Here is a 15,560-nt window from a genome sequence, read left to right as displayed (position 1 = left end):
ATCATGTGTGTAATTTGAGTTATCTGCTGAGCCAAAAGGTGTGTAGTGTACGAGGCCTTGCCGTCGGACTGAAGGTAGAGGCCTAAAATGCGAATTCGTGGTACCAGAGGGATAGGATGGCCATCAAGAAACAGCGAAATGTCAGGAGAATCAGCGGTTTTGCGGCGCCGCTTGTATACTAATAACAACTCCGACTTATCCACTGAGCACGTAAGGCTGCCGGCAGCAGCATAGTCTTGTACCACAGACACAGCTTCCTGTAGGGCGTCCTGAATGGTTCCGTCTGATCCTTTGGTCGCCCAAATTGTAATGTCATCTGCATAGATGGCATGCTGGATGTTGGGAACCTGTTGTAATAGGGAAGGGAGTTTAGCCATAGCCACGTTGAACAAAGTGGGCGAGAGAACCGAGCCCTGTGGTGTTCCTCTGCCTGCGAGACGAATGACGTCCGAACGGAGGTCTCCAATCCCAATAGTGGCCGTGCGGTCAGAAAGAAAGGACCTGACGTAATTGTAGATACGTGAGCCACACCGAGATGAAGCGAGATTGTCAAGAATAAGGTCGTGGGAGACGTTGTCAAAAGCACCCTTCAGATCCAGGGCCAGAATAGCTCGGACCTGGTTTGAAGTGGGGCTATCCAACACGTCCTCCTTAAGCTGTAATAATACGTCCTGTGTAGAGATAACAGGACGGTAACCGAATAGTGTATCAGGAAAAAAGTGATTGTCTTCGAGAAATGGTTGTAGTCGAGAGAGAACAACGCGTTCAAAGAGTTTAGCTACACATGAAGTTAAGGATATAGGGCGAAGATTCTGGAGGGATAGCGGCTTGCCAGGCTTTGGAATAAGTATGATTTCTGCGTGTCGCCACTCCTGTGGTAGCGTGCCGTTTTTCCAATGTTCGTTGTAAAAAGCGGTTAAATATTCGATGGACTGGTCATCTAAATTACGCAGAAGTGTGTACGTAATCCCGTCTGTACCGGGTGCTGTGTTGCGCTTAATGCTTTGCAAAGCTGCCCTAACCTCTGCTTCTGTAATGTCCTCATCTAGAGGCGTATCGTGTACGTGTGGATAATCACGGTAGGTGGGATGGGGGCCCGTGGATACATAGTGTTGCTTTAAGGTGTGCAGCAGAGTGTTATCGTCGAGCCCTGATTTGTGGAGAATGGTGCGGATTGCGTTAGCAGTGTGTGATTTTGTCTGCGTGGGATTTAAAAGAGCACGGAGTATACGCCACGTTCGAGGTGTACTTAGTGAGCTGTTGAGTCGATCACAGAAGTTATGCCAATTATTGCTAGTGAGGATGTTCGCATAGTCCTGTGCCTCAGTAGCTAGTTTGGCGATTCGGAGACGAAGTTTTCGGTTATGTTTCTGTCGCCGCCACCGCCGTGTCAAGCCTCTGTGGGCATCCCAGAGATGTAGCAGATGCCGGTCCACATCCGGCGTTTCTGTCGTCGCAGCGATGTGTTTGGTAGCTCTTTGAAAATCGGAGTGAAGTTTTAATATCCAAGCCTCTAGGGAAGGAGAGTCCTGATGGGTAGTTGTACGATTACGCCTAAATGCATCCCAATTCGTTAGTTTTATGATGCGCTCTGGGGCACGCGTGGCTGCTACTTGGAGCTCTGTAGTTAGTATATGGTGATCACTGCCTAGATTCACCATGAGGTTGCACCAGGAATGGTGACTAACGCCCTTGACTATCGTGAGGTCGGGGCATGTGTCCCTGCTCACACTATTACCTAGGCGAGTGGGTTGATCAGGTTCTGTCAGCAGGGTCATGCGATGAATCGCGAGAACCTGTGCGAGTCGTCGGCCTTTAGGCGTTTCTGTTGCGTAGCCCCAAGCCGGATGGGGGGCATTGAAATCTCCTACAATAACTATTTGTTTACCCAACTTGCAGATTTGTGCGAATAGATTACCGAAGTCATCGTTCCTGGCGTTAGGTGCACTGTAAACGTTAAGCACGTACAGGCTGCTACTGGAACGAGAGCACGGGACTAATTCGAGAAGTACGTGTGAGATGGAGGTGCTTTGAAGGGTGTGTTCTATGACAGTGACATGCTTAGAAACTAATGTAGCTGTGCGATGTGGTGTATTGTTCGTTACGTCCGTGTATGTGGTGTAACCCGGAAGCGTAGGGGTACATTGTACTTCTTGTAACGCTATGACATCGGGAGTAATCTGCTGCGTCGCAATAAATTGCATTAGAGCTCCGCGTTTCCTACGATACCCCCTGCACTTCCACTGCCACACACGTAGGAGTTGAGGGGTGTCACGCGTTGACCTACGGTTTCTCGCCATGATCATGCAATAGCGGGGCCTCGGTAGTACACGGAGGCATTTCGGAATGTGCTAAATCTTGGTGGAGGGTGGTGGGAAGCGGGACTGCAGCAGCTGCGGCTGTTGGGACGGTTTTTCGGGACGGTGATAGGAAACGGGAGGGGCGTATGTAAGGATGCGGTCGCTGTGTTTCACGTGTCGGAGACGTGGTGCGTTTTGGTGCAGATGGCGAAATATCAAGTTGGCCAAGTGCAGCCGATATCTGCTGTTTAACATCCGTTACAATCTGCTGGATAGCAGGTTGCAGGGCCTGCTGGATCAATTGTTGGAGTGGAGCTGTTAGTTCAGCCATAATGCTATCCTTCATTTTCTGCATTTCTACCTGCATCATAGTTGCGAATTCGTTCCTTAAAGAAGTAGCCATTTCGTTCAACGCCTCTCGTGTGCAATAGTCGGATCGTGCCGTAGTTGACGACATGTCAGGGTGAAGCTGAGTGTCTACTGACATGGGTTGTGGTAGTCTAGGTGGCGTTGGTTGTGGTGTTCTTTCCTGCGTTGATGTTTGTGTGAGGGAGTGGGACTGGTGTGGAGAGGGAGGGAGAGGAGGGAACTGCCCTGCCCAGCTTACCGTTTGTGCTTTCTTGTGGGAACCGCTTTGCTGGCCATGATGATGCGTTGTCCCGTCCGTGTGCCAGCCTTGAGATCCCGGCTGGCCAGCGAAACCACTCCGCGATGACGAGTTTCCTCGCTTGGGCCCCGACTTATCCCTGGAATGGCTCCTTCGCCTGGCTGCACTCCCGGACGCACTGCTCTGCCGTCCGGGGCTGGGAGATGGTGACTGGGCCTTCTTGGTGGGAGTAGCTGACCGGGGTGGTTTGCGTCGGTCGACAGGTGGCAAAAACCGCTTTGGGCATGGTTTGGCAGCCGTCGGGTGGTCGCCACCACAAAGCATGCAAGAAGGGCGGCACTCGTGGTTGTTGGGTGATAGTGAATCCCCGCACACTCGACATTTCGGTGTGTCAGGAGGCTGTGGGCACACATCTTCGCGGTGTCCAGTTTTGTTGCACTTTCTACAGTGGGGAATAGTCCGTTTGTAGAGGTAGCAGCGGAGAGCCTGTCCGTACGCGTTCACGAAGAAAGGGACTCGCTTGCCACAAAATGTGAGCACCATTGCTCCGGAGTTGCCGAGGCGTCTGCACGTAAGGACCTCGTAGCCCGGTACTTCAACTTCTGTCAGGAATTCGTCTGGTGTGATTTCATGGCCTATTCCGTTGACCACCCCTTTGCACGAATTATCAGGCGCAATACCATAAGAGGTGATGTCGTAGGTTGTTGCGTGCACTGTAATTTTGGTGATTTGTCCAAGTGCCATGGGGATGTGTTCAGATGAGGTGCTTATTGTTAGCACATTTTGATTTTCGTCAACTCGAAGCTTGATATCAGGCTTCTCACTGCGTATATTTGCTGCATGAACTATGGCGAGAAGTAATGTCTTGGGGCTAACCTTGCTGAGATTTAATCCACCATGGGGACGGATTGCTAGCTTGTAGTCCTCGGCAGGTAGCGGTGGGAGTCTTGGTAGACGCGTCCTAGGCCGGCTCTGGCGTAGAGCGGGCTCAGACGGCGTGCTGGGCAGCTGTTCAGTCGGTACGTTATGGGGTTGCAGCTGTCGGCGTTTGTTCGCTCTCTTGGTAACAGTGATCCATGGATTTGCGTTGTCCTCATCGCTCACCTGCGTATCGGCGTCTTGACTGGTCTGCGTATCCATCATGTGGTCCGTGGAGCGAGAGGGCAATGAGTGCTTCTCGTCGGCTGCGACGCTCCCAGAGACGCTCGCCATCCGCTGTAGAGCGGGGCGGCGTTCTGTCCAAGCCGCGTCTCCGGCTTGTTAGGGTTAGCGAGGTGGACCTCTTCAAGAACTTTCGAAAGCGTTAAAACGTTTAAAAGCGCACTCACAGGTTGAAGTCCGATATAGGCTTGACAGTGGTGATGCTAGGAACAAGTTCCTATTGTTGCAACAGGTCGCCAGGAAGAAATTCTTCTTGAAATTGAACCTGAGCCGGAGCCGATGTGATTCGCGTCCGTCGCATGCTCTCGCTACTCGGCGACCTATGGACAGCCAATCATAACATTTATTGCAAGGGTAATTTTTAAATATGTGCTTTCTTGTTTTACTTAGATGTGGCTTCACTATGGCAGTAGTTTGTCTACCAAGCAATGATTTGTATCTGAACAAGCATGAAATTCTTACTGTAAGCAGTAGAGCGGCGATTTTGTCAAGCCACATTCGAAAGCAAGGTTTTCCCTTGCCACTAAGCTGCATTGTGCTTCAAGGGAGAGTAGTTCAGAAAGCCTTCATGACTGCATGCGCAGAACAAATATAATTGCTTCTTGAGCACCACTTTCGTAATCAGTAGATCGATGTTAAATGGTAACAGACAGGTTCATAATCTTTCTAAGTTTTCGGAAAAGATGTTATTGCTAGTATACTGAGCCGTTGTTTACGTGCTGGGCCTAAATACATACATGCGTGAATGTACGGCAAGTCATCCACCTGGTCGCGTTTCTCCGGCAGCACAGCTGTCTTCAGATGGATGACAAGTTTTCCTTTCATGAAACCTCCTGCTCATCACCGATTCCTGCTGGACCTATTCCAGCATTCCTCATTTCTTTTTCCTGTCAACTTTTGTGAGCATTGAGATCCTATAGAATTTGCTACGACCCGCCGCGGTTGTCTACTGGTTATGGTGCCTTGCTATTGATCTGAAGGTTACAGGATGGAATCCTTCCCGGGGTGGCTGCATATAGTGAAATGCTGGAAGCCCGTCTACTAATTTAGGTGCTAATAATTGAGGTGCATAATAATGCAGGTGTGCACTAATTTAGGTGCTCATTAAAGAACCACAGGCGGTTGACGTTTCTCGATCCCTCCACCGTGTTATCCCTCCTATTCGTATTGAGGTTTTGGGATGTAAAACCAGAACAGTTATTACATTACTGTTTCTGCAGTCTAAAGGGAAGAAAGTGAAATGAACTGTTAGCTTGCGGAATGACCAAAACGATGTTCAATTTTATCGATGGACTTGTAGCTGCCGACCGACTCTGCGAGTGAGCATTCGTCTCTGGCAACGCCCCCTGATCCGTTAGCCGTAGCACAGCTCCCAATGCAAAGCAGAAGGAAAAGTTCCATCTTCCTAAAGCAGAATTATTCAGGACACCTTGCATGTGGCCATTCACTTCTGCAGTTTCACTGCACCAGTCACTTGTCACGGTTGACCTGCTTGGCAGTACTGTGAAGCGAAAGAACACCTATTACTGACATGAATGTCTTACCAGATTGACGGCAGAACTTGTGGCTGCAGAGGCACCCCCAAGCAGGTAAACATGTAAAAGGAATTGTGCCCTTAGTGAAGTTATTTCTTTTTGTAAGGTACACTCATCATTTATGTATATTCGCGCATCTGTTTGGGCACGTGTATATATACACATGCGAAATAAAATATTTTTGGGAGTAAGGATTAGAGAAGCTTAAAGGGACACTAAAGTTAAGTAACAATTTACGTCGGAGAAAGCTCAATGTATGTCAAGATTTAAAACGGCGATGTTATGAACATCAGTGCCCTACTTACCCAGAAATTAAGGTAAATGCACAAGAACACAAGCGCCGCTGTAGGACATTCTCAAAATGATCCCAGTGACATCAGACGGACCGCCTACAATTAATCACTGGTAATCGATCCAGCTGCACTAAATAAAGAACCTTCCGTGCATGAAGAGACTCAATAAAATGCTGCTTGTTCGTTTTGGTTTGATTCATGAAAAAAAGAACCGCCGGACGTTACTATGGGGAATGGCGTGAGTGGTTCGAAAATTCGATTTTCGCGTAGTTACACTGGACAGGTGGTGCCATCGAGTGGGGCGCAGTTCACCCAAAAATGTCTGCAATCTCTGAGCCAATGGCAGGAAATCGATCATTGGCCGTTGTTGCTCCTGTGGTTCCCGCTGCTTTCAGTCTGCTGTTACTAGTGCAGTAACGCCGGGCAACGTTGTGCACGGCAACAGTGACGTCAGTCGGTCCGCGTCTTGAGGCGGGTAATTTGAAAAGCGCTAACCCGATGTGATCCACTAAAACGTGATTTTATTTCAAAATACGCTCTTCCTTGTCACAAAAGTAGCACTACGAGGTTTATGGACCGCTATTTCAACAATCAATGTTGGCTTAATAGTTGCCTTTAGTGTCCCTTTAATTCAAAAATGGGTAGCACAACAACTTGTGCAAAAAACAAGCAAACACGACAAATACTCGCTACTCGCATACATTATGCAACAAATTTCCTAAAGAGCTTGCGCATATAAACTGAACTATACTGCTTGCTTAGATATTCCTGAATATTTACAAGAATCCACACACGCTAAATAATGCTGTACTCACCGGGGATAATGAAGTCGTTGCGAGCGGATTAGAACAAATCACCATAGTGTACGTCACCTTCTTTCCAATGCGCGAATTTTTATCTACCCCGTTCTCCGTCGTGCGTCGTCTGCATCCTTCGAGAAGTGACAGAGCAGTGCGTTGTCATCCTTCCACCTCGATGCTAGCCATTACGACACCTAGCCATGGTCTCTGGCCTTTTTTTAGCTTGAGAGCACAGAGCATTGAAGTATGGATGTCCAAAGCTCAACATTTGTACTTATGTGATACAAATACTTCTTGAAAAGGGCATTTGTTCTTAGAATTCACTTCACTGGATTCAGAAAAATGATTCCGTGTTTGACGAGTCATGTCGACAACTAACAGCCTTCATGCTTTGCTTGGTATGCTGAAGACATGGGCGCTGCTTTGTGGTAAACACTTGGTAGCAACCTCTAAAGAAAAAAAGAAAACAAATCATCAATCAAGAATCAGTGTAACGCATCAATCCATTTTACCAATTTCTGGTCTTTTCCTCTCGGGTACTGTGCATGACCAACCTATCTAGTTGGTAGCATGGGCGGAATGTGGCTTAGACCACTAGCGCAGTGCCAAAAGAAACAGAATTGAAATTGTTCTGTTGGCTCAACACAAGTACTATATGTTGAAGGGCTTTGAAAAACAAAGCAATAGGTGTCGCTTAACTCTATTTGCATAAAGAAAACTACTATACAGCACCAATTTTCCGGTCATAGTTATTTCACTCGGAAATGGTTGTAACAAAAGCTGGAGAAATGCAACGAAGTTTGGATGGAAGAAGCAGTCCGATGGGTAGCCCCGCTACAAGCCATACGGTCGCTTAGTTCTTTCCTCTTAGCTCTGCCCGTGTTTCAGTTGCTGTACGCTCATTACTTTCGTCATTATTACCATTTCAGTATCTTGGCACCTGCTTATTAGTGAATGATTGTGTTTAATTATGTTTGGTACAAACCCACCCGTGGCGTTGTGGCAAACACATGGGGCACTCAATCCTCACACCCCTGGTTTCCTCAGCATTTTCATTTTCTTTATCATTTCTTCAGTGTATGATTAGGTTACCTTAAAATCACGAGCAAGAGCGCCCCTACCCGGACAAGTGCCACCTTTCCCGATTCGTCAGATTTAAAATATGCGACTTCTTCTCCCCTCTCGTCATTTTCAGTTTCGTTCACTGTTTTTATTCGCCTGACGAGGGCAAATGAAAACAGTGAATGCATGGGTATTCAATAAAGCATTTAATTAGATGCACAGGTGCACAATTCTTTATTCGTAGCTGCTTTTCTGCAGCCATCTTGAATTTTGATCCACGGGGGAGCAAACCCCATCTCCTCCCCCTCAAATCTTGTCGAATTATCGTTTACCATAAGGGGACCGCTTGCCTGTGATTTTACCGTATTCAAAGCTTCGTCCATCACTTCTTCTGCCACCACCGTGTTTCGACCAGTCTGATTTTCATTTATTAAAAATATTTCTGCGCTTGCGGGTTAGCGTGTTGGCATTCTATTCTCTTCATCTCGTGTAACGTGTGCAAACGAAGCTTTTATCCTTTTAGCTGCCAGTACTACTAGCACTAGCGATAAAACTTGGGAAGAAACAATAGCATCCCCCGCACTAGAATAGGGAATCATATGTACTGCGAACTTATGCTGAAATTTATTGCTCTGATGATTTCATTATCTGAACATGAATCTGTTTCAAAAGGCCTGTTGCATACATCGATTCTCTGAATTAACGTCATGCACAAAAAAAGGCTTGATGTGGGTTGCTGGGTCAAGTTAATGCTCCTTAGTTCGTTTCGACAGTATCAGTAGTGAATAGACCACAAAAGTGTAGTTCAGTTAACTATAAAGTCAGGACAGTGTCTCCATATGCATTTATACATTCTTAGAGACATTTCGGCGCGCACACAGTGGACGGGAAAACGAAAAGTAAGAAGACGGACAGGCGCGAACTCACAGCTCAGTTTATTGAAAGAAATACACCAAATACACGATGTTCGCTGTGTGCATGCCCCACAATGTTTCCGAGGATGTCCTTGAATCAACTCGCCCAGTTTTCCATGCTATCACATTTATACCTTTTGTTAACCCAATAAAATAGGCAATATTAGGATAAAGCAGTGCTAGTTCATGTATACATAAAAGGCAGGAGCTAAAACGAGTTGTCCTTGCTTAATTTATTTCTTTCATTAAAAAAAGTTCATGCTATTCATAACAGACTTGTTATAGGAAACAAAGAGGAAAAGAAATAATAACACGATGCATTAACCCTTTTTGTGTATATTTGTCTTTTTTTAAGCGTCGTTTTTCTTGTGGCCACTTATCCATCCCACCTTTCCACTGCTATCTCTTGTTTTCACGTCCCTACTGACATTTGATCTCTCCCACTTTCGTTTTACTTGTTCCCACATGGTCGTTTATCTATTTTTGTTTGGCCTGTATCTTTTTTTTTCTGGAGAGAGGGAAAGACAGATAAGCAGGTGTTATTGCAAACACCATGAACTGTTTTCTACACACCTACCTAAAAGCATCTAGTCTGCCTAATGCATCTATTCGGTGCAGTGCTTTCACTCGATGAATGCACTGAACCTTTAAAATTCAACATTTATGATTCTTTCATTGGCCAATGTAGTAAAAATAAGGAAGTGTTGAAAATTTCTCCTCAACAACCCAAGTTTGAGGGGATAATAGTTTTATGATTTATCCAGAATAGTTTTTCTTTTTGAACGTTTCCCAATAATAATTACTGTGTTTGTCTTTAGGGCTCTTTCTTGTGTTTTGTAGTGTATGTGTTGATCCTAGTACAGGTAGTATGAGCTCTACCTAGCTCTATTTTAGGGACAGGTTTGAGGACAAGGACGTTGTGGTGGCATGTCCAACACGCTCTTGCAACGCGACGGGAAATTCGATGATTTCTCATTCCAAATTAACAATTTTTGTTGCTGTAAAGGACCAGGAACCATTCTGTAACAGCGCCACAATGCCTCTTCTCAAACACGAGAAGATATTGGTCTGCCAAAAGTTTTGTTCACTTCCGGGAAAGTTTTGTGAAATTTTTTTTTTACATAAAGAGAGCTAAGAACAGGATTGTGATGGGGTTAGCGGTAATATCAAAGTGGTGCCTGAAAAGTTAAACACAAGTGCCTTATTCGATAAGTGCAAAATAAAATAGCTAAATTTGCAAATGCTGGTTTCATTGAATTCCATTCTTTGCAGAGGTAAATGACTAAAAGCATTTACAAGTTGTAGTGCAAAGTGTCACGGATGCATTAGAAGTCGAGACAACTTACATTACAGCTAGTATGTTTCGCACCTTCATGTGTTTCTTGCGCTGCGTATGACATATGTTCAATAGCGTGTTTTAGTACTGTCTACGTAGCGTCCATAACAGCTTCAAATATGCAATAATGCCATGCTTTACGTGGAACGCATGCGCATAACTATTGGCTCCCGCGTACTGAGCTAGTTTTTTTTTTACGTGCACAGCACCGTAACGGATGCAGCGTACGGAGTCCTAAATCCTGATATTGACATGGAACGAACAAGTTCAAGCAGTCGTAGTTCTGAATAAAAGGAGCAGTTGTGCACTTAAAAAAAAGGACTTTAAGCCCAGTTTTTATAATTCTTAAAAAAAGTTATTTCTATTCAGCCATTCATCAATAAAATTTGCACTGTTAGTAAATGAAGGTAAAAAAGTGGTAGAAAGATGACTCCACTAATTCAGAGGTGCTTGCTTATGCGTGAGCGTACTTGCATATGTGCCGCGCTGTAGTGTTTTAGCCATTACAAAAGAGTGAGGGCATTACCTTTAATTATTGACTCAATTATGGACTGCATAATCACTTGTTTGCTTGTTTCTTCTTATTTTTTTCTTTGTGTATTTTGAGCCTGTTGTGTGATTTCTGTTGGTTTGTTTCGTTTCAGTGCTCGCGTATGCATTGTTCATCTGTGCCATTGTCATGCATGGAAGTTCACTGGCTCTTTTAAAAGGAACACTGTTTCTACTTACATCCTTAATTTTTTTCCTCCTTATTTTGTCTCTTTACGGGGTGGGTCGTTTTTACCTGTTTGTTGTTTGCACTTGTCTTTTCTGTCGCACCACTCTACTGTGCTCGGCTGGTGTTTCGTGCCTCACTTCCTCTCTCGTTACCTGCCGACGAATTCGTCGACAGCACCTCGACGTGTCGTTGTGTTTTATGTTTGCAACTCTGCTTTTTATTCGCAAATTTTTTTTCTGCTCGACCTTCGCCCTCGAGCAGCGCGCAGATACGCAGGTGCGCCGCTAAGCTTCGCTGGCTTCTCGCTGGCTGCATTGTTTCAACTTCAGTTGCTGCGCCGCCTGTTCTAGATTTTCTGGCTTTGGCTTTGGCTTGGATTCTCGCTCAGCCAAGCCACAGGTGGAAAAGGTGCCCCCTCCCCCCCCCCCTTTTTTTTAGAACGAGACTGAAAACATTCCGTGAAGTGAGTTGCCCAGACTTCTATAGGCCCTTGTGCTTTGTTTTTTTTTCTTTTATTTGATCTAGGCTTTCTTTGCTGCACTTTCGTGATTGTAGGGAAGATGCTAGTTTAATCTTTTGTTGCGGGACTCAATAGTTAAGGTAATTATGTTGCTGAATTCGCTTTAGTCTTAGCACAGAGCATATTTCAGAGTCAAGTCACTAAAGTTTTTAGAAATGAGTGGCTCAGGCTTTCTTGATTATGATCTGTTTAAACATTCCTCGTTTTGCACCATGAATAGATATAAGTTGTTTCTGGATAATTTCATAATGTTCAGTGAGTGTGATAATTTAGCCACTGTGGCCTCTTCAGGGCTTGTGCCTACAGTACAGAATTGAGGGTTTTATGTACATCAGCATTTTCTCTAAACAGTGGTTGACGCTTCGAACCTTCTTGTTAACTCTAATTAATGATTTGAGAGCAAATTCAGCTTTCTGCTGACAAGGGTAGCTGTTACAATTTTTTGTGGGAGCTTAGCCCAATGTTAGCCTCATATTTGTAGTCCAAGGAAGTTGCACTCGTTGAAGGGATTGAAAAAGGCATGGGACAACAGGGAAGGGTGGTACCCAGTTATGAGAGCTTAAGTTTTCTCTTTCGATGATATTTTGAGATTTGTGTTGCTTCCAAAGCCGTTAGAGACGCCGGCCGATGAACGGGCCCTCCCAGTGCCAGAGATGCAGCAGCAGCGAAACGGCGATCTGCAAAGCGCCACGCACTTTCACTCTTGAGGAAACGGCCGAAGGTGACGCCAAAGTGTACCGGTGGTCTCTGTTTCCCCCCTTCAGGCGCAGGAGTCGATGCCAACGGCAGCCAAGCCAACTCCACAGCTGCCCCCAAGAGAGAGTCCCTTGCCCGAACCTCGCTGCGATCTTCTAAATGTAAAGTCTATAGTTTAGCTTGCAATAATTTTTTTTTTACAGTTCTCGTATGGTAGCAGTAGGAATCAGTTGTTGAAAAGAGGCTGAAGAACGGAGAGATGAGGTACTGCTGAAACCGTTGCCGCCAGCGCAGCAGGGCACCGAAATCATCGCAGCGTCACGGACGTAGAAATAACGAGCACAACTGACAAAACAGTAGCAGCGATGACTTCTGTGAAGTTGAGAAAAGCAGCTTGCAATTAACTTAAAACCTCCTATATAAGTACACTTTACTCCTGCAATTCAATAGTATAATCAAGTCACTGGTAATTATAAAAACTCTGCAAACATGCACTGTTTTCGTAGAGGCTCAATCAGTGTGACAGTGTCAGCATTGGTTTTAAAGACATGTTCTTTAAGTTGCCCTGATTTCTCTGAGAATGATGTTGATTTGGCATGATATTAGGATTTTCACACGCTGGTAAATTGTTATGGCTTTGGCCTTGCAGTAATTAATAGAATTTGCATGGTTCTTACAACACAAGCAGCGTTGTTTCATTACGAACTCGATCTCTGATATCTTATTCACTTTTCTTCGCAGTACGGAGACCTGCGAGTAGTGCCCGAGGCAATGCAATTTCTTCAGCATTTTGTTACACTTGCCGCAACATTGAAAGTGCCTCCTCTCTTCGTAGAATGCGGAAAGAATTTTTTTTTTCTTTGAGCGATGACACATCTGCTCCCCGCCACGCACCGTCTTTTCCTTTTGAAGCACCCCACGCCACTCGCTTTCTTCACCTAACACACGCAACTGCTTTTCGATTAACCTGGAAAGCCCCTCTGCATGCCCGACTGGAATGGGAACTTGCAATGTTGGTCTCTCTGGCCTTCACCGGCAATGCACACGATGAACCAGCGACAGTATCGGCCGGCAGAGCCGGCTCTGTCAGGCGGTTATTGAACACACGCTCGGATAAGTCGTATCATGCGTGACCTGAAACTTGCCGGTGCTTGAACTTTCTATTAAGCAGAATAGTTAGCCCTATCAAGAGTCTTCTATTTAAATAGTGATGCACAAGTTAACTGCCAAGGCCTTCCACTTGGTATGTGCTGAGATTGTACAAATTTTCTAATTGAGCTACAACTTTTAGAATGAACGTGTCTGTCGAAATGGTTCGTTAGTGGGTTTGTTAGTGTACAGCAGTAGTAATAATAGCAGGAAAGCTAAAAGTCGCAGACCAGCCAAAGTACGAGATTTGGTATATGCACTTTCTGTGCTGGATTATCCCATAGACGTTGGGGGCAGGGTAGATGGCAAGTGAAGAAACTTCACAAGGATGCCAACTTTTTTATTGAGATGGCTTAAAGGGACTCTAAAGAGAAAAACGATTTTTCTCAAATTCGTCAATTCCTCTCTCACTATAACAAAATCGCCATGCTTGTTGTGAGAACATGCTTGGCAAACGAGAAAACACGCAGAACGAAAATACGGGTGGCGACGCCAGCTTTCCAGAATCAATCACCATGGTGTCATAGATTTTGACAGCATGTACTAGGGTATACGTCGTTGCTAATGTAGTAAAAATGTAGTACATTGTCCTATGAGGGGGTCATACTCTTAACATACAAAGTTTCAAGAAATTACATTGAGCCGATGCTGCCAAAATGTTGAAAATAATCTTTCAAATCAGTGACGTCACGTGGAAAGATTTTGGCGCAAAATTTAAAAGCGAAACTTTAACCTTGATTCTCTACTCTTTTAATGAATAGGCAATGGTGAAATTAATGTCATTAGTGTTTTCAGAGTGTAATTCATAAATCTAAGCCAATTTATTGTTTCACTTTAACATCCCTTTAGTATAGAGGAAGTACAGCTATGTACTGACAGTGGCAATTCTGCTAGCATCATTTTTGGCTGATCTGTTGGTGTACTGGCTATTTGAGTTGATAGGTGGCGTCCTAAAGTTCTCTACCTACGATAATTTTCATGGCAGTGATACCACAAAAGTTAGGAAAAATCATTCCGAGACATGCAACTTTATTTGATAAAATATTTGCTTGCATCAAAAGCACGGACTGCCATATAGTGTTATTATTTTGTTGGCAAAAAAAAAGTTCTGATTATATTGTCGTTAGTGAGAACGCACTCGATATTTCTTAAAATCATTAACACACCAAGTGATACTCTTATGATTTTCTATTTCTTTTCACAATGGAAAAAATTGACGTAGACTATTCTGGTCAGACTATATGTTCGCTTTGTGAACTGTGACTTAGCCATTGGCCTTAGATGGGATATGAATACATTACAAACGCAACCCTTTAATCGACTGGTTTAACAAAAAGTTAATGCAGGTGCTTCAGAAGAGCTTCATGATGTTACACAGTACATTTTACTGACCATTAAGCAGCCATTAAAATGTTGCCTTTATTGGCACTTTAGATATATCATAGTAGCTTCATAATGTCGTTGATTACTAAGCAGAGTAGTTTGCATTTGCGATATTGCTGTATCATTAGGGCCTGTTGTTAATGGCACTGAGTACTGTGGCAGGTAGTTCTAGTTCATACTGTTAACTGTGTACAGTTCTGTGATGTCTGCTGTGATATCAAAATTTAGTGATTTAGTGTGCTGTCAGTCAGTACAATTAAGTGAAATGGCGTAAAAGTGACTGACGCGAGTACTGTCATGATTCCTCAGCAGCATCTCGTCAGTGGGGATACTGGCAGGGTCATCCTTCTTCATAAGTTTTCTAAGCATCATTTGCACGTCTAATGCTATAAATTGCTATATCTGGATTCATAATACACCTCTTGTTGTGTATTGACTTCTTGCACTGCTGTTACCCTACTAATGTTTGCTTAATTCGTTAACACTTTTTTCTGATCACTGTTAATTTTTTGTCATACTAATTGAACCTTAAATGAGAAGTTTGAACACGTTTCATGCTGCTTAATGGCTGCAGCATCCCATAGATGCTGGGCCAAGCACTAAATATCTGATGTACTCGAAGTACCTTCGTAAACGTGTCAAAAGTATGTCAGCAGGCCTAAAATGATGAGATGTCATTGAAGAAAATGTCGTTGTAGTCAGCACTCAGACAAGGAGAGTTCTGTTTTTTGGGGCAAGAGGTTGTCAAGTACCCTTCACTTTGTCACTGCTGGCGTTGTAGTCGGTGTTACATTATTGTCACTGTAGTATTATTACGCCAGTGTTCCAAAAGGGTTATCAAGGCATATACACTAATATTTAAATACAAATTCTCACTTACTATGACTTCTTCACACTTCAAGAATTTGGCTCATTTAAATTGGCAGTGATAGAGGTACATGCCCTCTGTGCAAGTGAGGTTCTTTGCAAATGGTTCATCCTCTTTGACCTGCTTTTCGTTTCTGCCAACACAAGAAGCTTGCACTTTTACTGCACTAGGTGCATGGTAGTGACGATGCACTTCATGACTGGTGGTGGCAGTGCTTT

The 15,560-nt window shown here is 44.4% G+C and overlaps 1 protein-coding gene across 9 annotated transcripts in view; it reads left to right on the top strand.

Annotated features, from left to right (window-relative positions):
* LOC119181027 (F-BAR domain only protein 2) overlaps positions 1 to 15,560 on the top strand; it is a 79,872-nt gene that overhangs the window by 29,623 nt on the left and 34,689 nt on the right. For 5 of the 9 annotated variants that reach the window (XM_075875284.1, XM_075875286.1, XM_075875285.1 and 2 more), the window contains exon 7: positions 12,011 to 12,103. The exons of the other annotated variants lie outside the window; for them this stretch is intronic. In XM_075875284.1, the coding sequence (XP_075731399.1) occupies positions 12,011 to 12,103 (93 nt within the window). The remainder of the gene's footprint in view (positions 1 to 12,010; positions 12,104 to 15,560) is intronic. 9 annotated transcript variants of the gene reach the window in all.

The sequence above is a fragment of the Rhipicephalus microplus genome, chromosome 10, assembly GCF_043290135.1.
Source record: "Rhipicephalus microplus isolate Deutch F79 chromosome 10, USDA_Rmic, whole genome shotgun sequence".
Lineage (NCBI taxonomy): Eukaryota > Metazoa > Arthropoda > Arachnida > Ixodida > Ixodidae > Rhipicephalus > Rhipicephalus microplus.
The sequence above is the reverse complement of the archived record's forward strand: the minus strand, read 5'-3'. Positions and strand labels throughout refer to the sequence as shown.